Raw genomic sequence first — 23,813 nt, 5'->3', positions numbered from 1 at the left:
GCAAACCTTGAATACCGATCTACCTTGACGAGCTCGACCGCAACTTGTCTCCCCGAACACACTAAAACATCGAACACCACCGAGCCACCCAGCCGCCTCTGAATCACACGCAACAATCGACGCCGAGATGCTACCCCACCGCTAACTCCGATCTACACGAAACCAAGTAGACTCATGCGCATTCCACCGCAATCCTCTCCCTATTGTAGACAACACCATGTATCCAAGCCGCCTCCGCAAGCCAAAACACACTCATCAACGCCATGCTTCGACCCTTCAAACGGCGTGAAGATTTGCCATCGGGATCCAGGGTTCCGCAGTTTCGCTCTCCCCTCTTGACTGTTTTTGTTGCCTCTCAAGAGCATCTTCAACTAATTTGTTCCTATTAAAATAATAACTAAAATAAGATTTTACAAATTACAAATCATTGATGCACCTTATAAAACAATCAAAACGAAAAATAATATCCCCATTGATAGACCGGTGGTCTGGTGGTTTGTAACTATTTAGGACACGCCATTTTCTCCATGTATCTCGTGTTTTGAATGCTTTATTTGCTTTTGTAATAAGTTTTCTATATATTATTATTTTATTGAATTTCTTTTCTTTTCTTCTATAATATTCCAAGACAAAAAGTCGACAGAATTTGCATACTCTTCTTAACCTACTCATATGAAGGTTGTCCGTTGTCCACTCTCACTTGTCCTTCTTCATCAACCTCCCTCACTCACCGTCCACTCTTTATTACACTGTAACAATGTCCTCATAACATCCACACGATAATCAATCTCCATCATCAATCCCCATCACCCACCACCAAGAAAATAACCCAACCTCCCAATCAAAACTCCCCCCGATTCCAATTCCCAAATTCTCCACCCCCCAAAACTATGCCATGCTTCAGCTTCACCCAGTCGAAGAACTCCTGCTTCCGGTCCAACTTCATCCGGGCCGGCCTCCGGTCCACCGTCACGGACCTCAAAGACGGCGGCACCACCATGCACTGCTGGGTCCCCAAATCCCCAAACCCCTCCAAACCCAACCTCCTCCTCCTCCACGGCCTCGGCGTCAACGCAATGTGGCAGTTCGCTGACCTCATCCGCCACGTCACCCCTCACTACAACGTCTACGTCCCCGACCTCCTCTTCTTCGGCGACTCCTCCACCACCCGACCCGACCGCTCCGAGACGTTCCAGGCCGAGTGCGTCATGCGGGTCATGGAGGCCCACTCCGTCCGGGCCTTCAGCCTCGTGGGCCTCAGCTACGGCGGCTTCGTCGGGTACAGGCTGGCGGCCCAGTACAAGGAGGCCGTCGAGAGGGTGGTGATTTGCTGCGCCGCGGTGTGTATGGAGGAGAAGGACCTGCAGGAAAGAGTGTTTAGGGTTTCGGATTTGGACGAGGCTGCCAGCATTTTGGTGCCGCAGACGCCGGACAAGCTCCGGGAGCTTGTCAAGTACACTTTTTTCAGGCCGCCGCCGTTGGGGTTTATGCCGTCGTGCTTGCTCAGAGATTTCATCGAGGTAAAACTGTTAAAAAGTTGTTAATTAATTTATTATTGAGTTAATTATTTATTCGTCGCCTCAAATAGGCAAAGACGCAATTTTTAATTCGCATGAAAAATAATATAAGACCGAATGTAAACTCAAACTTCACCTAAAATGGTTACACTTATTAGAGCAAGTCCACCGTTGAGGTTCCTCAACAGGTCAATACTATTCACTGCTTTTGCCTTTCATTTCTATCATGACATTTGGTGACCTTTTGTGAATAGTATCTGACATGGCAACCTAAATGGTGGAAATGAAATGCTAAAAGCAATAAATAGTATTGACCTGCCAACCTCAACGGGTGGACTTGCTCTTACTACCTAGCATAGATATTCGAATTTCATTGGGATACTGATGAAATACAGTGCATTATTGCTGATATGATTGGACATTTTTACAAGGGTTGTGGTTTTCTCACTTTCACTTAATCTTTTTTCACCTCTACACTTTCCTTGATAAAATTGAAATTAAAAAGAAAATGTGAGTATAGAAAGAAATGGTGAAAAACCACAGTTATAAATTCTTTTTCTATTTTTTGTATTTATAATTTCCCTTTTCTATTTGTTTTTCTGATTGAATATTTCTCTCCAGTCTCCACCTTATCTTTAAGCCTAGGCTAGATTTTACTACCCAAAAAAGAAAGCACATTTTTTGTTAGGAATAAATAATACATGGTCCTCATGAATCATGACCAGCTACTAGTCCTGGAATAAAAAAGAATTTAATCAAACCAAGTGGTCAACTTGGTTTGGTATGATAGATTCAACTTTAAGGGATTGTCTGCAACTGATTGTTGTAATCATAAAAAAATAAGATTATCAGTTTTAAATTTTAATGATTGAATTCCAACATGAACACATTATGTTGACACTCAAAAGTTGGTGAAATTTGCAGACAATGTTCACAGATTTTGTTCAAGAGAAGAAAGAGCTGATCATGGCCATCCCTAAAAACCGAAAACTTTCAGACCTTCCCAAGATTCCTCAGGTTCATTTTTGTAGTTGATTTCTTTTCAGGATTACCTACAATGCCGATAATACATTGATCTCATACATGTTCCACTCCTGTTTCAGCCGACTCTTATAATCTGGGGAGAGCATGATAATGTATTTCCCTTGGAATATGCCCACAAACTAAAAATGTGAGTTTCTGATGCTCCAGTCATGACAAAGTGCATATACCGGTTTTAGTTGCTGCATGTTCCTGACTTTTAGCTTCATTTGAAACATAGGCACTTGGGGGAGAATGCTCAGCTTGCAGTAATCAAGGATGCAGGGCACGCGATAAACGCTGAAAAGTGCAAGGAGTTCAACAAGGTCATCAAGTCGTTCCTAAACTGCTAATCCATAATTGCTGACATGAAGCTGTTCAATGCAGTTAAATTTTGATCTCACATTGCAGATTTGTGCAATTGATCAACCATTGAACATCGAACTGACATGTGATTCATCCATGAGATAATTCTTGGAGTCTTGTATTGCTGAAGATAATTCTTGATACCCTTGATATAGATACAGAGTAATGAGCATGTTAAAGCATATGATCCCTGAGAAGCTGTAGGTTTTGTTCGTTCATGGAAGAAAAACCCGATAAATGCAAAGCATAAACGCACGTATATTATAGATCAAACAGCTTATATGAGGTTAACCACGGGGCTACAAAAATCCACCAGGATCACAAATGTTGTGGATTTTGTTATGTTTAATAGGAAATACAAGCTATTAGTCGCTATCCCTGTATTACAAACTTGGTAATCCAACATTGCTCCATGGACAAAGCCAGCCCCAAACAGTTGCTTACCATCCCATCTATTTCTGCAAATTAAAACTAATCAATATATAACTGAAGAAAGAAAAGAATGAATTTTCCAGACACCAAAAAATGACACTTCATTTCAGAGCCTTTCTTTACCTCCAGCTGGGATTGATCAACCTTAGGGTGCTCACCTGACAATTCAATCAAGTAGTCAGCGATTATGAATCAAATGCATGAACTCAACAAAACTGATTCATTCCCATCACCAAGCAGCAGTAAAAAAAGACAGAGAACATGCACACTAGGAAAAAGAACAGTCGGTCAGATTGTATATCCAGAAGATATACACTGATGCATGCTGTAGAGGGCAAAGGGAAGCTAAATCCTGAATGTTTGTAGAATCATTCTGGCTGTGTTTTCTATTTTTTTGATGAACAATGCAGATAATTATCCGTATCTCTAGACATTATACTCTTGAGGACATGTTAGTATTAAACCTAAACTCACTTCTGCTGAAAACACTTCACGAATCACACAGACCACATTGTCATTTCCAAAAGTATGATAAGTTCTAACTATATTGCAAGAAGAGGCACTGATAAACACAATTTGACATTGTTTTAAACATATGCAACTAGACTCCACTTTAATGGAAGTCTCGTACTTGTAGTTGGTGGTTGTAAGCAGAACACCACGGTACAGGTTAACCCGAGCAAGTATATCACCTATATAGACGAACCTCACAAGATAAGACAGAGCAAGCTACAGTCTTAGGAACTACCCAGTTGTGAGAATTTCTGGTTCCTTAACTCCCCAAGACAAGAATTTTGGCATTTTCATATAGAGCAACAGAATCCTAAGATCTTTGATTTCACCATAAGAAATTACCAATATCATTATCATTGAGCTCTCCTCTATAAAACAGATGTGGTAAGCAGGCATACTAATCCTTGTCTACCAAACCAAAGTAAATCTATGTAAGAACCCTATCTGCAATATATTAATCTTCAGAATTCCACAGCTGCCACTACTTGAAAATAAGGTGGAAGGAAATGAAACGACTCATAAGATTACCTCCTCCCTCCGACAGATCCGAGTTCCACAATGTGAGATTATCCCTAAGAAGCTGCATAATGAGGGTGCTGTCCTTGTAGGATTCTTGATCAAGACTGTCAACCTCAGCAACGGCATCATCAAATGCCTGCTTAGCAAGATCGCATGCCCTGCATAGTGTAAAGTTGCAAATGAAAAACACAAGTGATGACTCACTAAAGTAAAAGAAATACTGAAGAATGTAGAATAATCAGGAGGGGGACATTTAAGCAACCTCTCAGAGGATTTAAGAATTTCATAGTAAAAGACTGAGTAGTTCAGAGCAAGGCCCAGTCTGATTGGATGAGTTGGGGGCAACTGAGAGGCCGCACTACTACTGGCAGCCTGCATTTCATGAGTAAAATTTAATTACTATCTATTCTTTGTGTCAGAAGATATGAAGATCAAGTAGAGAAACAGAATAAGGTGAAATATGATAAGAAAAAAGTGGTCCAGCCAATAAAGTAAAGCTGAAGTAAGCATACCTCGTAGGCTTTAAGCGACTGATCAGCAGCTTCTGCACGATCATCACCTGCTTTGAATTCAGCTAAATAACGATAGTAATCTCCTTTCCTGCCTCAACATATTAAGATCACAACGCTAATCTCTCTATCTGAGACATACATTCATGTACACAATTGTTGCCAAAGAAACGAGAACATGATTTGATACAGAGTGTCATAATGAACATGCATTATAGTGAAGATCCCTCCTTAGGTGATACACACAGAAACTCACCTAAACAAGATACTCATAACCAGATACTAGCACCCAAAGTAAAAAGCCTTGTTTTATGAAATCACAAGTTCAAAGAAAAAATAATAATAATAACCATTTGATAAGAGTTGTGCAATATGGGTGTGCTATATATGCAGAATATGTAAATAATTCAACTTTCTCTAAGAGATGTTGGAACTTCCACCACATAATCTCATATCTACCATTATACGTACTGTGCTTTAACTGAACAGTAACTTTAATGGAAGAAAGACAGAAGCATAACTCTCACATCTTATGGTAGAATACAGTCGATTCCCCGGTTGATGAAGAAGGGAGGAGGTGATAATCAATCACTGATAACATGTCCTTGCAAATAGTTGCAAGCTCATCTTCAACCCTTTGCATGTACTCCTTTATTCGCTTCACATTCTGCTCATTTCCCTTGGCCTCCTCCTTCTGTTCAATGGAAGACAGTATCCGCCATGATGCCCTTCTTGCCCCAATCACATTCTTATACCCAACAGACAACAAATTTCGCTCATCCACGGTCAATTCCACATCCAGCTTAGCAACTTTTTTCATTACTTCAATCATTTCTGAAACAAGAAAATAGGATTATAATTGATGCAGTAGGCATATTTCAATTGTTGGCTGGATTTCTAACCTGTCCTACAACAATAATCCATCAAATGAGCCAGAAAGCCCCATAATGTTCCTGTGAAGTTAATTGGATACAAGGGTTCATTTCGATACACCACATAAGAGTTAGGACAGTCCCCAACTTTTCTAGGTGTTTCTTGAAAAGTGAACCTGTGAGACCATCAACACAATCAAAATACTACCCTTGTACCACCAGTGAGTTTAGAATGCAAGGAAGCACCTTTCAGAAAGTTATTGCAACTGATAAGCCTAACACCTATGCAAAGAAAAGGATCCATTTCAAATGCTACAGAAACCAAAAGTAGACCATTTCCATTACATTCTCAGGCTATTACAGATGCCACAGGAACCAAGTCAACGGTCTCCAATTGATCAACTTTGCTTGTTAAGACCACGGATTCTTTGTTATCAGTCGAGAACAAATAAAGATATATTAGCATCACAATTTTCCATTTCCTCTGATTTTCATATGATCAAGGAAAGAGTAACGTGGTATAGCTGAAAGTGAAGTTGGTAACAAATTGTCCAACTTAGTAAAGCACTTGCCATGATCAATAAGCATATAATAACACCTGATCGGCTCATCCCCAATACTATGACCTTTGATCAATCCATCAAAGTAAAAATCCATACAAAAATATAGGTGCATGCAATGGAAGAGCATACCATCATATCTTTCGGCTTGCTCAGCAAGTTTGGCCCCGTAAACATGACTCTCCCTATCCTTCTCCATAGCCATAAAGAAAGTCTCTCTCTCTGGGTTTTTTTTTTTTTTGGAGAAGAAAGAAAATATCTCTCTGAAACTCTGTTTTTGGCAACTTGGAGAGTGTCACTACTATAAATGGGATAGTGCTTTAGTGGGTGTGAAGTATCAAGTATGACATTGACAAGTAGTGGGCTGGATGAAAACATAAGGTTTTGGATTCATATGTAAACAGTAAGTTCACTAGGTTGGAACGAGGATCACATGGAGTAGTGGCATTCTGTAATCGGTGCGATGTTGATTGGGACGACCATTGACGGTTCTGTGATAGGATGAGAACGACGGAGAGTGGTGGGCACGGCACTGCACTGCGATGGTGGAAGTTTGGTCCACATTGTATAGTTGTTTGTCAAGTCCCACTTGCTTTTATCGTGGACGGTTAAGAAGGTTAGAAGGTGACGGGTACAGTGAGAAGAAAGTAGAGGCATCTTTTGGATATTAAGATTCGGACACAAATTTAATCATATAAATCGGGAGACAAGTGTAACAAATTGGTGCCTAGGAGCATCTTTTGTTTTATACTCCTTTGGATAGTGGTATTTATAAGTGAGGAAGAGAAAAAATATTGTTTAGTGGAGAAACTCTTTTGCCGACCATGCACTGAGATAGGGAACCGACGGCATAACTCAAGAATCTAATTGGATTTCGTTCATGTGGAACGATGAAAACACCTGTTATAGCACATTGAATTTAGAGAAAAATGAGAATTTCAAAACATTTTGAGACTCTTTACATGAATGTTAAGGGCATTGTTAGAGTCTCTGCGAGTTATACCGCCCTAAGTTTTGATTACTAACAGTAGACATGTCCATCAATATCATATAAGTAACCCAAACAATAAATAAATTAAATAAGTGTAGTGACGTATATGTATTCGTAAGAATTTTGATAGGGTTTCCGTTCTATAGGAGTTGGTTGATTGTCGGAATTGAGTTGGTTGTTTCAGTTCCGGTGCGTGGGGATGCGTGTTTCCGTTGATTGTTGGTTTGTGCTCTGGTTACACTTGAAGTTTGGCTGAGTTCACAACAAACTCGTTCAAGGTTATGTCCAGTGGTGGAAGACTATGTTAATGCAGTGCTAGCTGACACAAAGGGTCCTGCAATTCACTGCTGGGTGTCGAAAGGCACTTGGGTGCCAAAAGCAATTTTGGCATCCATGGTGGATTGGGGTGAAATTTGGGCTCAGACCTAACTCTGGATTGGTCTAATAGGCTTATACCTTCTAAGGTTTTGTATTTGGGATACTGGAGGAATAATCTATATCGACTTGCTTCTTTTTGGAGTACCTTTTGTTAGCAAAATTTTGGCCAGTTTTAATAATCAAGAAGATGAGCTTCTTCTGGTGGCCAACTACGTTGTTGTACTCGGAAGTAACCTGGGTTTATAAGCTATAAACTCTAAACAAGAATTTTAGAATTCACTAAAGAAATATAAGAAAACTCTCAGTTATAAAATATAGGTTCTGCAGTCGTTTAAGGTTGCTTATATATGAGAAAAGAAACCCTAGGGAGACTAATGATGAATCCTAAAAGCCCACGGGTTAAAACAAAACAAATCCAAATCGAATTAGAAAACCTAAATTACCGTAAAAATAGTAAATTGCAATTTTGAGGCCCGAAACGACATTGAAAGCTTGAAAAAACTTAAATTTATACATCGTGGCAAACCGATGAGTTTTGTTCCTAGCGCCGTTTCTTTCTAAGAAAGGTATAATAATTAGCATTCTGACACTGAATGCCAAATTTAAAGCAAACCAATTTTTCCTTTATCTCGATCAAACTGCTCTTCAATCCTGGTTGTCATCCGTTCTACATCAGTTGTGGTTTAGAGTCGAGGATAATTTAAGTCTTCTTTTTAAGGTTTTGCTTATTTTATTCTCTATTGTTACAATGTGTTTGAGTTGGACTAAGTACTTCAATTGCTACAAGGGAAAGCAGGTACTCGAATGTGTTTTTCTCTAATGTACCTAGGGGTGGGCAAAAAAGCCCGTAAGCCAGAAAAACCGGGCTGGTCCTGTCCGGCTCGGTCCTGGTTTTTTTTTTAAATTCGTGAGTTTTTACGGACCCGGGCCCATATCTATAAATTTCAGGCCGGTCTCAAGCCTTGAAATTCAGTTTATATTAAGCCCGTTAGGCCCGATCCAATACCTGTATGGCTTTATGCCTTTTCTTTTGTCTGATTCCTTCTATTCTTCTTCTTTTCCGGAACGATTCCTGAACCTTTTAGTTTCTTCATCTCTCTTCAAAGTCTTCAAGTAAATCCCAAAACCAAAAAACTCCCAATTTTTCTTTTGTTTTTCTCTTCAAGCCATAAGTCTATACCCAATCAATTAATATCTCAATCCTATATCCTTGTTCACAAATCCTTCATCAAATCGTTCTCAATCTTTCACAAATGCCTCGGTGACGATTGCATCAAGACCAGCCTCAAGGAGTCGAGCCGCGGCCTTTCGCTCTTCAAGTTCAACTCCGACGACGTCGTCATACTCGTTCCGTTCATCCTCCTCTGCCGTCGCCGCAAGTCGTGCAACGACTGCAACATCGGGAACTGGAAGAACCCACGATTGGGATGTCGCAGAACAATTCTTTTGCTGGAGTGCAGAATCATGCGTAGTTTTGCTCTTTTTCATCGAGTTCATGTGGTCTAGATTTCATTTTCTAGTTTGTAGCTCCTTCATTTTGTATTCAATTATGCAAAATGGAGATATTTGTATGGCACTGCTGTGCCAAATGCAGAGTGGTTCTCAATTGAATGATTCAATTTGAATCAGTACTATCAAGAAATCCCAAATTTGATAATAAGCCGGAAAAGACCCAAGGACTGGCCCGTTTATTTTGGTCCGGGCTTTCCTCGGTCCCTAAAACTGAAAAATGAAATTCGGGCCCGATCCGAACATTTCGGGCTCGGTCCCAGTCCCTGTGAATTACATACCGGGCTGAGCCTTTGTTATAGATGCTATATAATGACTTTTTCTAGCCGTAAGGTGGTGATGTTTCCACGGCTAAAAAGAAACGCACAAAATAAAATTATAAGGCTAAAAATCTTAATTAAAAAAAAAAATTCAAAATAAAACAGAGCGTGCATCGTTGTTCAGTACCATTTGATCTAGTGATATAGTCCTCCCATTCGTAAGTAGGAGATTCTGAGTTCGACTCACGAAAGACTAATGGTAGCAGTTGAGCGTGCGTCCGACGCCTCACTCACTGGTAAGAGCACAGACTTTCCCGCCAGAAGATTGAGCAACATAAAAAGGGACATAGTCTAGGGTTTCAATTCTCAGACGCAAAAATCCCCAAATTCACTTAATCATGTCAAACCATGGTGAAGACCTCTCTCAATTCGATATCTCCGTTCAGGTACGCACGCACCCGATTTCATACTCCAAATCTCAATCTCATCGACCCAAAGCTTTCAATTTTAACAGCGGTGACCTCCTCCGATTTCCGATCTCGTCTTTTTTTTTTTTCTTTCTTTCTCAGGAAAAGGACAAGCTCGTAGCGGAAGTAATCCGCTACGTGCTTTTCAAGACGCACCACAACTCCGGCTGCCCAATTAGGAGAGAAGAGCTGACTCAGTTGATCACCAAAAACTACCGCCAGCGAAATCTTCCCGTGCTAATTATCAACGAGGCAATAAACAAGCTCTCCACCATTTTCGGGTACGAAATGAGGGAGCTTCAGAGGGCTCGGCCCTCTTCCAATAACCATCAGGGCCGCAATTCTCAACAAGGTGCGATTCAGTTACTAATTGAGATTTCAGTTATATAATGGATAGTTTAGATTGTTTTGAGGTTTGAATTTCGGGTTTTGACATGCTTTATCAATGCGTGATTCAGGTGCGGCAGAGGCGAAAACGTATGTCATCATGAGTAAGCTGCCTGCTGAAGTGTACAAGAAGTATGTTGAGGATGTTAATACGGCTCATCTTACTGGATTTACTTTCGTTGTACTGAGTATTGTACATATTTCGGGTGGTAAAATCTCCGAAGGTATGGCCTGCTTGTTGGTTTGCTTTAGTAAACGTTAACAAGTTAGTAATGCTTTGAATAGCAGCTGATGTTCGGAAAAACTTCTTGGATGAATCATTTGTGGATATGACATTTAAATGGTCTGCTTACTGACACCGCCCCACATCTTGATTATATGAGGTTGTCTAGGAAAATATGACAGATCAGAGATCATGACTCAATGAGACGCTTTCTTAAATATTACTAAAATCAATGCAGGCAATTGGTCCTCTTTTGTTCATTATTTCTTTTTGTGAGAGAACTTACTTCTTGTTTTCCTGGAGCTGCAGAGAATCTGTGGCAACATTTGAGGCGGATAGGACTGGATGAAACTAACGAAAGCCATCCAGTTCTAGGAAACACAAAACAAGCACTGGAGGCACTTGTTCAGCAAAGGTTAGATTTTCTGCTAGAATGGATTGTGTATTTGCAGTTATTAGTAATGTAATGGTAATATATCATTGATCAACTATGAGAATCCGTCTCAAGTATCTTTTGTTATTATAGGTATTTGCAGAAGGACAAACAAAGTGGACCTGAAGGCAATACTTTGTTATATGAGCTTGCTGAGAGAGCTTTAGATTCTCAAGTTACTGCAACCATGAAAGATTACATATCGCAGGTATCATTAGAGATCCAGTTTATAAAGGTTTTATTTTTTCAAGTTTAGCATGCTTTTGTAGCTTTAAGTGAGATCCATTCAAAGTGTGCATGTGCCTCATCTCAACAAGGGTAAATGTGCTTTTGGATGAATTACTCACCCTAACTTGTACAGTTATCCAATTGATGAACAAAGCTACACTCATTCATAGATAAGGTCATTAGAAGCACAAGTATGTTATTATCGACAGAGTGGATACAAATCTCAGAAGTCCATCTGTAAAGGATGCATGTAAACAACTTTGTAGATTAATGAAGATGGTAGAAGAAAACACAAAGTTGAGCTCAAATTTAGCAAATTGAGAAAATATTGGATCTTTACCCTTGATTCTAAAGGTTTTGTTAGACTTCAGTCAATTGACTAACCCAGCACACTAGGACATGTTAAGAGGAATTAATTGTGTAAGCGGGAGCAAAAGAAGATGTAAAAGATTTCATTTCTTGGTTTAGCTGCTTAACTCCTAGCCAACTGTCTTAAAGAATAGTAAATATGAAGACTTAAGTGCAACTATCATTGAGAATGATATAGGTAACGAGAGTATAGGAACAGTCACAGAAACTGTTTGATGTTGGACAACTAGGGAAAATCTGTGAGACTGCTAATTAGTTGGGGATCTATGATTGCTGTTAATATTTAGGTGGGCTATGTCTGAGACCGTTATTGAGAACAAATAGAAAAATGAGGAACAAGGAGATATAAGTTTCACACTAGCAGACTTCTAGAATTACTCCTGAAGAGCTTAGTCATCATGCCTAGGGTTAGATTGCCTCACAGTCCTATAGGAAAGAAGCATAGGCCACTGGAAAAGGCTGCTAATTCATTCATAGATTGCAACAGTTGAGACATTAATCAGGTCTAGTTCTTTGTGGCGCTTCTGTGACTTGTACTTGTTTTAGCTTCTGTCCAATATAATCAGGTCTAGTTCTTAGTGGCAAGTAACATTCATTTTCTCGAATTCTTCATACAAAGAAATACATAAAATAGATAAATATCTTGAGTATGCTTTTTGTATACCCATCCTGAAAGACGTTTCCTGGCAGATTGTGAATAAAGATGTTGGCTCAGTGGAGGATGAGTAGTGCCCTGCTGCTAACTGGGATCTGACTGCAGATGTCTTCCATTTTGGTTTTTGTATGAACTGAAATAGTGCTGAGCAAGTCCCTGCTTGATATGTTAAGCAGAGGGAGGGACTCTTTTTGCTTAAAAACCAGAATAAGAATGTGGCTCTCGTTCTCCTGCTAACATGTGATAGGAGAGATAGACACATAGTTGTATGCAGCCGCTGGTAGGGAAGATTATAGTTGGCCAAATTGACGATGTCCATGTTTCTAATATATTTTAACCCCAAGAACTTCATCTTCTTATCATTTTTCTCGGTGATATGGATCGTCTTTAGAACTAAATGCTCTTGCCATCTCAACGTTTTGATAATTCCATCACAGTTCGTGGTTAATGTTCTGATATCACCTTTTGAATAGTAACTTTCTTAGTTGAAGAGCTTCAAGTCACTTGGGTGGAGTTGCAAGTGCCTTTCAGTGATTCAACTATACAGGAACAATAAATATTATGGTTCCCATGCTTGTTGGGAGCCAATATAGTGGTTTAGATCATCAATGGTTGACCCGAACAATTAATATTACCGTTGAGGAACATTGAAGCTCTACAGCATCGAAGAATTTTCCTTGCATAACCATAATAGTGGGGAGCCACGCAGAAGAAATCTGTGTTAACTGTGTTTCTACTGGTTTAACTTGAATCAAGGTAGAGGACAAAATTATAGGAGGTAATTATATCAAGTGTCACAATAAAGTTTCCGACACTATAAACTGCTGTGGATTTGTGATTCTGCCAATAAAAGTCTGATTCAGAAATTGCATGTGGACGCTGAATTCTCTACCACCCATGATCCTTCTATTCATTGACAGCAATCCATTCAGAGAAACTGCTACAATTCAATCTGCAGGATTTTATTTTTTCTACTAACACACCTTCAATTCAATCTTCAGGACTTCATTTTTTTTCTACTAATACAGCTCCAATAATTTCGAATGTTATTTGAAATGATCAGAATTTACCAAGTTACAATCGACCTCATAACCCTTTCATAAACATTGAACAGAAGCACATGATAGTGGGTACAAGAAAGGTTTACTAATTATTAAACCTATTCAAAAATTGCGATCCAAATTCAGCAATTTGAATGTTAAACATAGTGTAACCTATAAAGCTTATGGAATATGGACAAACAAGGAATGAACTGCTACAGCAACAAGATACAATGGCACAATTAACCTCTGTTGCAAGACACCTTGAACAAGGGTGTTCAGATGAATCTTTGAACACCAAAGCTTCTAGCTCAACACAATCTGTAACACCAAAGCTTCTAGCTCAACACAATCTGTAACAATCAACGGGTTTCAGTCACTGCAGTACCCCTGCTGGTACTTGCATCCCCGATGGAAACTGTGGCGAGCGACTTGGAAGCCCAGACCCGGGCGTTCATTGCTCCTTCCTGCAGATTACTCCTTTTGCAAGGCTCTTTTAGAGAGTTAAACAACTGCACTGCACGCTTTAGATAGGCCACAGGGTGCTCAAACAAGCTCCCGAATCTTACGTTTCGGATATGCCTACTCCATGCGGATTGAGCAAATGAAATCAGAGTGGGAAAAAAGATGTAGAGCAAACGCAGAATTACAAAAGCAGAGGCAAGAGCCAAATATGTTTCCTGACGAAGCAAATTCTCTGGAGATCTTGCCCAAGAAAAGGGGCAGCTTTCCTGCTCATTGCTATCATTCTTCTCATGATTTGGTGGGTGTCCGGCCTTTTCCAGTGACAATTGATCCAATGATACTGTCTTGATGCCTACATTCATGCACAAGGTCAGTAAAAATTCCATCAGCAAAAACCTATTTCCTTCAAATAAAAACAAATGAGAACAAGAGACTAAAGAATGACGAGTATGCAAACTAACAACACATGACTTTGGATGATGATGCAAAACAAATAAAAAGAGACCAAAAAATTCAACAGTATCGAAGATAAATAGATGGTTAACCTGCTCAGTAATAAGCAAATTTGAAAACAAACGTGACGCAATTAGAATCAAAAGGACAGTTCTCTACATGATGTATCTTTTAAGAAAAACAGACTTTGGACTCATACTTGTACAACAAAGAAAAGCCTTACCAGTAACTTCACTATAGAAAGCAATAAGAGAACCAGGAGTCCGGGCGCCCTGGTATCGAACTCGCATGGTAGAATTCAAAATGAAAAGAGTAGGAAAGCCATGAACTCCATACTTTGAGAGTATACTGCAAAAAATCAATTCAAGAATAGTAAATAACATGATATTTAGAATATAAACAAACATATTTACGTGTGTCTGACTGTGTGCGTATGTGCATGTAAATATAAACAAACCTTGGCCTGATGGCTGATTCTTCAAATGCAAAATGTGGGATGGAAGGATACAAAGAAGCCAGAACAGAAAATGTTGGCTTAAACATCCTTGAGAAAGGGCACCAAGATGCATAGAAGAGCACAGCCACATACTCGTGACTATTCTTGTGAACCAGATTCAATGCCCTTTGTAACGAAACCTCATCTCCCTTCAAAGCAGCAAAATGTAAAAATTAGAACAAGCAAAGCAATTTCAAAATTCACTAACCAACAAAATAAGATAGGGACTATTCAAAAGCAAGTTATCAATGCATACCGACTCATATCACTACACAACAATAACCTAAGGAATAAAAAGTTGAACGTTAGGATTCATGTTCCGAAGCATCATACTTTAGAACCACAAAAGCTATCATTGTCTCGCCCTTAACGAAAATTCTTACAACAAAGATCGAAAACACTGCAACAGCAGATGATAACCATCAAAGTTATTATCAGCAATGTACTATTCATACTTAGAAAAACTTCAAAGAACAAATGTGCTCATTTCAGATACAAAAGCAGCCAGCTTTGTTTGAAATCAATACTCCCAATTCGAATTACCAGCTCCTAATAGCAATTTGAACCCACAAACTAAAGTCCCCAAACTCAAACCGCACAAAGATTCAATCTTTGAACAAAAATTTCCTTTCCCCCAAAATCAAAATGCAACATTTCATAATCAAAATCAAAAGTTTCAACAAATTTAAAGAAGAAAAAAAAATCCATACCACAATAACACCGTTAGAACCGACGGATCTGATAACGCCGTTAGCCGGACAATAGGAATCTCGGAATCCAAAGATCGCTTCCGCCGCGGACTCCGTCGGAGAAGACGTCGGCTCCGCGGCGCACGTTAGCCGGCCCCATATCAATAATATCAGGATCCCAAATCCCCAAACCCTAATCCCCATTTAAGACTTTTCAACCCCACCCCGAACACCCAAAAAAAAAAAAAAAAAAAAAAAGGCCAAGAAATAAAGAAGCAAAAAACCTAGAGAAAGGAGCTGCCTTGGAACGACGGCGCGACGGCGATGGCCCGGCGCATTTTAGCGTCGGAGGGGGTGGGTGAGGGAGGTGAGGTGGCAGAGACTGATTGGTGGATTGGGGGATTGTTAAAATTGTTAAAGGGGAGGAAAAGCGGTTGGGTTGGTTTTGTGGAGGAGAGAGAGAGAGGTTTCAATCGGAAATTTTGGGTCTCTCTGTCTGTTGGGGGAGGTTTCGGAATTGGGAAGAAGAAGAGGACCGAGACGCGGAGATAGAGATATCGGTCTCTGACTCTCTGCTCCTCAGCCTCAGGCACTTAGCTACCCTTTTATTTATTTTTATTTTTAATTTCTTTCTATTTTATCATTTTTTTTTTTATAATTTCTACTTTCGGGGCTATGTGTTTTTCTTGCACGGCCATTTCTTATAAAATATACTAGCATTTATCCACATATGCTCTGCATGTGCAAGTTATTATTTTGTTTTCTTCAGAAAATAATAAAGAAAACGGTTATTGCAGACATAAGATCATGGGAGAGAAAAGTGGATTGTGGTTTTTTTTTTTTGTTTTTTTTTAAATAAAAATATATTTTGTAAATGTCATAATTGTCCTCGTGATTTAATTAATTCTCAAAGTTTTTTAATCTTTTAGGGTCATTTCCGTCAAAATTTTTGATTTTGGCTAACAAATCCTCTTCTCTTAATAATAGTATAGATATATACTAGCATTTCTCCACACATGCTCTGCATGTGCAAATTATTATTTTTTTTTCTTCAGAAAATAAAAAAGAAAAGACTTGGTTATTGCAGAGAAAAGAAAATGGGAGAGAGAAAAGTGGGGTGGGTACTTTTTTTTAATAAAAATACATTTTGTAAATGTCTTAATTATCCTTGTGATTTAATTAATTCTCAAAGTTTATTAATTTTCTAGGGTCAATTCTGTCAAAATTTTAAATTTTGGCTAACAAAACCTCTTCTCTTAATAATAGTATAGATATATATATAATACTATTATTATTATGACTAAATTCAGTTTAAGTTTAGGGTTAAAATCAATAATAAGGTTCTTGAGAGGTTAAAATCAATAACAAAACCTCGTCCAAAATTCAAATTTAGGTCGAAATGTGACGTCAGATGCTAAGTTGGACCCGACATGAGGGCCTATTTTCCAAACTCTGGCCCTCATTTTGAACAAAAAGTTCAAACTACCCCTACTTCAGATTTTTTTTTTTTCCCTTTCTTCCTCTTCCAGTTTTCTATTCCCTTTCTTCCTCCACTCTGCTTCCAGACCTCAGAAACTTACACCGATAAAACTCCCCGATTCCATCAATTCCAGGCTACATCCTTTTCGTCTTCTTCCCTTTCTTCCGACCCTCTTCCTACTCCGATTTCTTCTTCTTCCCAATTCAAAATTCTCTCCCAGAACCCTAATCTCCAATCAAGATCCTATCTTTCCTCCCATTCTGCAGCTAGTTACACCACCGCCGCCCCGGAGAAAAGACCGGCCCCACCTGAGAAGGTCCAAGCGATCACGGACGAGATCTCGGGGCTTACTCTGCTCAAGGTCTCGGACCTGGCGGAGGTCCTGAGAGAGGAATTGGGGATGAAGCCAGCGATGATGATGATGATGCCGGGGACGGAAATCGGCAGGCTTCGGGGCGCCAATAAGGGCAGCGGTGTGGCATTGGGAAGGCGGAGGAGAAGAAGGAGAAGACAGCGTTTAATGTGAAGCTTAATTCTTGGTGGGCATTCATAGGAGGCACTGTAGCATCTGAGATCTTGCATCTCATTAATGGCGGATGAATTGGGTCCTCTAGCTCCATTGGACCCAATTCCGTAGTAGCTATCCAGCTCCATTCTTCCATGTCCATACGATTTGGATTGAAAATCGTCCATGGTTTTCTGACTGGGTTTCAGAAAAGATCTGAGCTTTGGAGTATTCTCTTTCTCTCTATACTTGAGAGGAGGATTGTGAATAATAAGGTTCTTGTGGGATAATGTAGTGTGTAGTTTAGTTGATGAGTTTGCAGCAGTAGCTAAGAGGAAGAGGAAGATGACGATGGGAGATAGAGATTATGACAGTGCAAGGACGACTGCGCTGGAATCGACGTCGTCGTCCAGGCTGTCATAGTCGGCATTGAGATCGTGCAGAGAGCTGCCGATGAAGGAATTGGGCGGCAGAAGAGCTACACTGAAACCCTACTCCCCATTTCAAATTAACCCCTACTTCTCTCTTCTAGGGGTGAAGATGGTGGTATCAGCGTTGGAGTTCGGATGCGGTAGAAGAGGGCGTGCGTTGGATCGATTTGGCTTTTAGGCTTGGGAGATCTGAAAGAGAGGTAAAGTTAGAAGAGAGAAAAAAAAAATACATAGAAAAAAAGAAAGAAAATTAGAAATTAGAATAAATTTTGGTAAAAAGAAAAAAAAATAGATTAAATTAGAGATGTCCATTTTGCCCTTCATGGGAGTTTAAAATCTGAAAAGTAGGCCTAGAGGTCGGGTCCAACTCAGCATCTGGACGAGGGTGATGCATTTTGGAAGTGCAGGGACATCGTGATTAAAAAAAAAAGATCAAGGACCAAATTTTAGCCCTAAAGTTCGAGGGACTAAACTGAATTTAATCCTTATTATTAGTAGAGGAAAAGTTAACATGGTAGAATTTTTTTTTTTTTTTGAGTAAAATGAGGTCAGACCTTTATTGAAATTGAAATATTACATTGAGATAATGCAAGAATGCATCAATAACCAAAAGAAACAATATGAAAGGAAAAGATGCAAAAATTGCATCAAAATACAAGGAAATATAAATAACGCAAGAGCAGCAACGTCGAAATGCATGACTGATTTTACATTACGGATTGCAACTGTGTAATGAATTGAGAAGTCGATGGTTTGACTACCCATGCAAATCCAACACACAAACTAACAAAATTCAATTCGGCGTAGAATCGAGGGAACTCTTCCACCTAAAGATCGAAGCTGGCCAAAGTTGTCAGAACATGGCTATATTGGCAGACGATCTTTCACAAACATATACCATAGACATGGGTCTAGAATCCAATACCAGTAACGCACAAGAGTCCTAATCCAATCTAGCAACTGATATACGACCCACCAAAGATAGTGGACCATAGACCAAGCCCAATCTCCACTCAGATCCCAGATCCGGAGATGTTTGCAAAAACCACCCGGATCCCAAATCCGGATCCGGATCCTTCTGCATAGCCGTCGACGTGATCCCTGATTGCCTGCCAGCCCACCACCACCGCCGGCTCGATCCCTGATCACCAGCCCACTATTGACGTGGATAATTCAAAGAAACACATCAAATCAACCTGCATAAAGAAGACCAAAAACCAGGATCCCACAATCCCCAAACAGTCGAGCTTGAAGAGAATACCCAGCCGTCGTCACCATCAGCCAAAACACCACCGTGGACGACCTCTGAAGACCATGATTGGCCTCGCACTCCTTCAAGGCCATAACTCAAAGCCCCCGTACCCCGAGCGGCCGTAAGCAGTTGTTTTGCAGCGCCCACCATCAATCACCCTCACTCAGCCAAGAACCCGGCAAACCACCCCATAGCCACCAGAGAAGGCAGGAAGAATAGCAAGAGACAAACCAAAGCCCGTGAATGACTCCATTGAAATGGAGTAGATACAGGGAAGGACAACCTTAAAGGAGGCGTCGCTGCTCCAAACCCTAGCAGAGCTAGGTCGGGTTTTTCTGAGAAAAAATGGTAGAATTGAATATGTTTTGATATGAAAAGTCATTTTGTTCTTTTATTAATGAGTTATTTTACAAGTGAGAATAACGCAATTTGGAGTATAAGTTTCGTAATTCTATCTTCTTATGCTCAAGTAATTATTTATTATTATTTTATACTATTATTATTAATGTAATTCTATGCTCAAATAATTAAATATACATTATCGTCTCTCAAACTCTCGCCCTCGCTGCGGGGGTTTCAGTTGCTTGCAAACCCTAGCCGCCATGGCCTGGGACTCAATCATCGGCAGACGCCGGCACAAAGCAGACAATCATCATCTGCCTCTCGCTGTCTTAGCGCAGTAATCCAACATCTCTCTGCAACGAAGGATCTTTCAGTCTTCCCCTTCAATGCGTCGCACCGGGCTGAACTCCAACCGGATAGCGATGTCGCTGTTGCCGGCCTCTCAAGGTGGCAATCGAGGATGAAATCAGGTTGGATGCAACCACGGATGGGGCCATTAATGGCTTCTGACAATCGCGAACCTGCGAATAAAGGGATGATCCGGATCGTCTTTGATACGGGATGGAAGCAGAGGAAGATGATCCGATCTGAGGATATAGGTGGTATTATCCATCAAATCGGCGGTATGGCTGTAAGCAGAGTGCTCCGATATGCAGGATCGACGGAGAGAAGCGTTGTGTCACACTCTGTGGCTGCGGAGGCAGGGGAAGCAGTGGCTGGATGGTTACGTCGTCTGGTTCGTGCAGTGACGAGACCTTCTGTGTCTCGTTCGAACCCAGAGCCGGCGAAGTCGAAGGCAGGAATTGGTGGTGCAGCCTGTGGAAGGATGCCCAAATCCGGTTGGGTGCCCAGATCAGTCATATGGCCCAACTCGCTTTGGAGGCCCAATTTTTGGGTGCCCAAACAAAATTGGGTGCAAAAACTTACTCCGAATTTGAAGCTCAAAGCTCTGGGATCTAATCCTAGGGGGTTTCGAATTTGGGATCCGGGAGGCTGGACCCAGCTAAACCTCCTAGTCCTAACTTGGATGGCAAGAAGAGATTTTAGTTTCTTGTTGAACTATGCCTATGTACTATGTTCTAGTTTTTTCATAGTTATAGGCTTGCTTTCATTTGCGAGCATTGATTGTCTAATGTGTAGTGCTAGCATGCCACGTCCTAGACTTGCCCACAGAAGGCAAGGGAAGGTATGTATCCGTGTCATTCTGGCTTGAGTTTGAATGAAAGTTGTCTTGTTTGATTCAAAAAAGATGGCGCAAAAAATGTACCATTTCTACTTTCTTTTTCTTTTTTTTCTCTTTTTTTTTTTTTTTTTTTTTTGTGAAATAACAAATTTACCGTTTCTAACATACCAACAAGTTTTTGTGATTTTAGTTTTATTATTAAATGATCAGGGTAGTGATGGAGAGTAACCCACCTATTAATATTTTGGATTATCAATGATAACGGACAAATTTCATTAAAGTAAAATAACGAAGGCGTCTGGATTAACTTTTTCGGGGTGTTGATAGCAATTTTTCTATCAAATTCTCGTCTTCTACTTTCCGCCAAAAAAGTGCCGACTCTTTCAAGTAGTTAATCAGAGTTGTCACTGATATGGGGGTGATTAGTCCGAGTCAAGTCTTAATTTCAACCACTCTGTTTTTTTTTTTTTTGGAAGGTCATATAGGCTGAATGAGAAATGGGTGTACAATTGAAGAAATTATCGAATATCCAATGAAGATCTGACAAGCACGATAAAGATCTCGAAGTGAGATTTTTGAACGTACTCAAGACGAATTTCAAATCAATTGAAGATCAGATGAACGGATTGTAGATCTTCAAGAAAAGGCATATATTACGAATTCACCAATTTTTTCCTTGTTTGATTTTTGGAATTTCTTCCCCTTCTTTTGTTTAGTCCAACTTAGTCATAAATCCGTTTCACCTTGAATACATATGACCTCACACTTCAAAGAAACCGATTTATGGTAGATCTATCTAAATCTAGGAATCGTGATTAAAAAATCCATATCATGTCAGATCGCTCAAGTGTAGCTGTCCCAATTGGGGAAAATTCGAAAGAAATTTGATAACAAGGAACGAGGATCCATGATCCTGAATCCTGAATCCTGAAATAAAAAAATTGAGACCAAAATGACCTAGCAGTGATTCAATTTTAAAATTACACACACACTCTTTCACTTTAATTCCAATGTGATATCTATGGTGTTGTGATTTTCATATGCACTGAATAGTGTCCATGGACTTGTGTTATGTCTTGACTTTGATATTGATATATAGTTCTTACAATAAGAGTCATGCTCACCTAACTTAAGAGACAGTTTTTGAGGGAGTATAAGGGATAAGTGAATCTGATGGCTGATACTATATGCACATTTTAAAGTTGTTATAGTTTTAGCCTTTGAATTTAGTACTTGTGGTTGAGATTCACTTGTCTGTCACACCCCCTTAAATACTGTCCCTTAGATGAGTGATATCCCTGAACATGCAATATCTGTAGTGCTCTTATTGTTGTACTAGTATTATTGCTTTTTTATCGGATAAAAAATTCAATAACATCAAAATTGACTATTCACCATGCATAATTAAGTATGAGAACAAAATCAACGCAACAATCAAAACTAAAGTGTACAGTGGCAGGGTAAAGCTAAGTGTCGTCGGATTTATCTTCCGGTGGCAACATAGTAGGAAAATTGTGCTTTTGGTAATTATGCTTCGATGTAATTGAGTTATCTTTCAGTTATATCACTACTATGTCAAAGCAAATGGAGTAGCCAATAAAACACTATTTGCTAGTTGGTGTTTGGTTGAATACACTTAATTGATAGAGACTTCTGATATTATTTCAGGACGTTCTCTAGATGCGTATGTAATAAGGGGTTTAGGATCAATATCACTCAGACAAAAAAAAAAAAAAAAAAGGACCAATATCCCCCTCGGGTTTATATTTTGCAGTTTCATTAATCAAGCCTTGAGGGTAGTCGAGTCGTTTATTAAAAAAGAAAAAGAAAAAGTGTACAGAATAGTAAATTTTCCAACAAACATCATTTAAACCTACACACGCGAATCTAGATGTGACGAAGATGAATGTCGGAAATTTTTCAAGTTGCAGAAGGATCAAAATTTACAGAAAATTTAGACTATGAGTTTGCGAGAATGATTAGATTGAGACAGAAGTAGAAAAGAGCTGATGGGGTAGGGCGACCTTAACTCATACATGTCGACCCTATCTAATCAAAAATATTCTTTCTGAAACCTCATACTCATACTGGCTTTGTGTTTTATCTATGAAATACCAAGAAGTCGAGAACACACTTAGGGCGTGTTTCTTACAGGTTGGATGGAATTGGAGATCTTTTTCTAATGTAACACAAGCTAGCCCATGTTTGGCAACAACATAGACTTTATTGAACGAGACTCTACAGTCCCAAAAACACCCCAACACCTTCTACCATAGTGATACCAAAAACCATCGGACTGTGGAAGCCTCATTCTCACGCAATCTACTCCCCGCTTCAGTTCATCATTCTCACCACCTTAAACTTGCAATTCAGCTCTGTCTGATCGTTCAGTTTTCAATTTCTTCTCATCGATTCCTTAATTTCTTTGTAAAAGGGGGTTTCATGTTCTTTGATCATCCTCTCTCTCTCTCTCTGATTTCATTTCAGATCGCCAATGGTAGATCGCGTAAATTTTTGATCGAACAAAATGTACAGCTTCGAAGCTATGACCTTCAACATTCACGATGGCTACTTAGAGACCATCGTAAGGAGACACCATGCTAGTCTTGTCACCGCCGCTGATATCTCTCTTCCTTATTGTGCCACTGTGTTTTAGTTTGTTCATATCCAAGAAAACAGTGGCGGACCCAAGATTTTATTTATACGGGGGTATATTGTCATATTCTTTTTATTTTAAGCTGTTGTGGGGGCATGTATGTTAATATTTAGGCTAAAATTTTGTATGCTAGCTAGTAGATCATCAGTTAACTCTACTACAGACAAAACTCAGTGGGCGCACGAGCCCTCACTTGCCCCCATCTAAGTCTGCCAGTGCAAGGAAATTGAACAGAATTGGAGATAATGCTGCCTATTGATCCGGATTGTTAGTTTTCTCCAAGTAATGATTTGGCTATGGTGTTGATTTTAAAATTAGTTTTCTCTTGGTCTCAACATGAGTTAGATGTTAGTATAACATAAGACAGATTAGAGAAGTTCGGAGCTGGTATAGCCGTATAGAAATTAAAATTGAGCCTGACAATGACAATCATGTAAAACAAACATGCTTAGAAGTTGCCTACTGCTTGACCGAAAGGGTTAGTCACGGGGCTTGACTTTAAATTGTTTAGCGGATACACTGCATTATCCAGCTTTTAGTAACGATGACGATTATTTTTCACTAAAATATCAGCAGCTTTTGGCCAAAAACAACCTATTTGGGATATTAACTT

The 23,813-nt window shown here is 39.6% G+C and overlaps 4 protein-coding genes across 4 annotated transcripts; 2 read left to right on the top strand and 2 right to left on the bottom strand.

The window, feature by feature from the left end:
- Positions 1–683: 683 nt before the first annotated feature.
- Positions 684–3,085, top strand: LOC133743016 (uncharacterized). The gene is made up of 4 exons (XM_062170754.1): positions 684–1,520; positions 2,442–2,534; positions 2,621–2,688; positions 2,779–3,085. Exons 1-4 carry the CDS (start codon positions 891–893, stop codon positions 2,888–2,890), a joined length of 903 nt encoding a protein of 300 aa, XP_062026738.1. The 5' UTR covers positions 684–890; the 3' UTR covers positions 2,891–3,085.
- Positions 3,086–3,137: 52 nt separating this feature from the next.
- Positions 3,138–6,601, bottom strand: LOC133743017 (14-3-3 protein 7-like). The gene is made up of 7 exons (XM_062170755.1): positions 6,441–6,601; positions 5,404–5,710; positions 4,880–4,967; positions 4,630–4,739; positions 4,377–4,525; positions 3,459–3,493; positions 3,138–3,361 (listed from the first exon to the last, which is right to left on the bottom strand). Exons 1-7 carry the CDS (start codon positions 6,511–6,513, stop codon positions 3,356–3,358), a joined length of 768 nt encoding a protein of 255 aa, XP_062026739.1. The 5' UTR covers positions 6,514–6,601; the 3' UTR covers positions 3,138–3,355.
- A 3,027-nt stretch (positions 6,602–9,628) lies between these two features.
- LOC133743019 (uncharacterized) lies at positions 9,629–12,567 on the top strand. The gene is made up of 6 exons (XM_062170757.1): positions 9,629–9,892; positions 10,016–10,265; positions 10,372–10,524; positions 10,833–10,938; positions 11,050–11,164; positions 12,244–12,567. Exons 1-6 carry the CDS (start codon positions 9,845–9,847, stop codon positions 12,280–12,282), a joined length of 711 nt encoding a protein of 236 aa, XP_062026741.1. The 5' UTR covers positions 9,629–9,844; the 3' UTR covers positions 12,283–12,567.
- Positions 12,568–13,337: 770 nt separating this feature from the next.
- Positions 13,338–15,951, bottom strand: LOC133743014 (5'-adenylylsulfate reductase-like 4). The gene is made up of 4 exons (XM_062170753.1): positions 15,373–15,951; positions 14,624–14,811; positions 14,390–14,514; positions 13,338–14,065 (listed from the first exon to the last, which is right to left on the bottom strand). The coding sequence occupies exons 1-4, from the start codon at positions 15,553–15,555 to the stop codon at positions 13,611–13,613; spliced, it is 951 nt and encodes a 316-aa protein (XP_062026737.1). The 5' UTR covers positions 15,556–15,951; the 3' UTR covers positions 13,338–13,610.
- Positions 15,952–23,813: the final 7,862 nt, after the last annotated feature.

This window comes from Rosa rugosa, chromosome 4 (genome assembly GCF_958449725.1).
Source record: "Rosa rugosa chromosome 4, drRosRugo1.1, whole genome shotgun sequence".
Taxonomy (NCBI): domain Eukaryota; kingdom Viridiplantae; phylum Streptophyta; class Magnoliopsida; order Rosales; family Rosaceae; genus Rosa; species Rosa rugosa.
The sequence above is the reverse complement of the archived record's forward strand: the minus strand, read 5'-3'. Positions and strand labels throughout refer to the sequence as shown.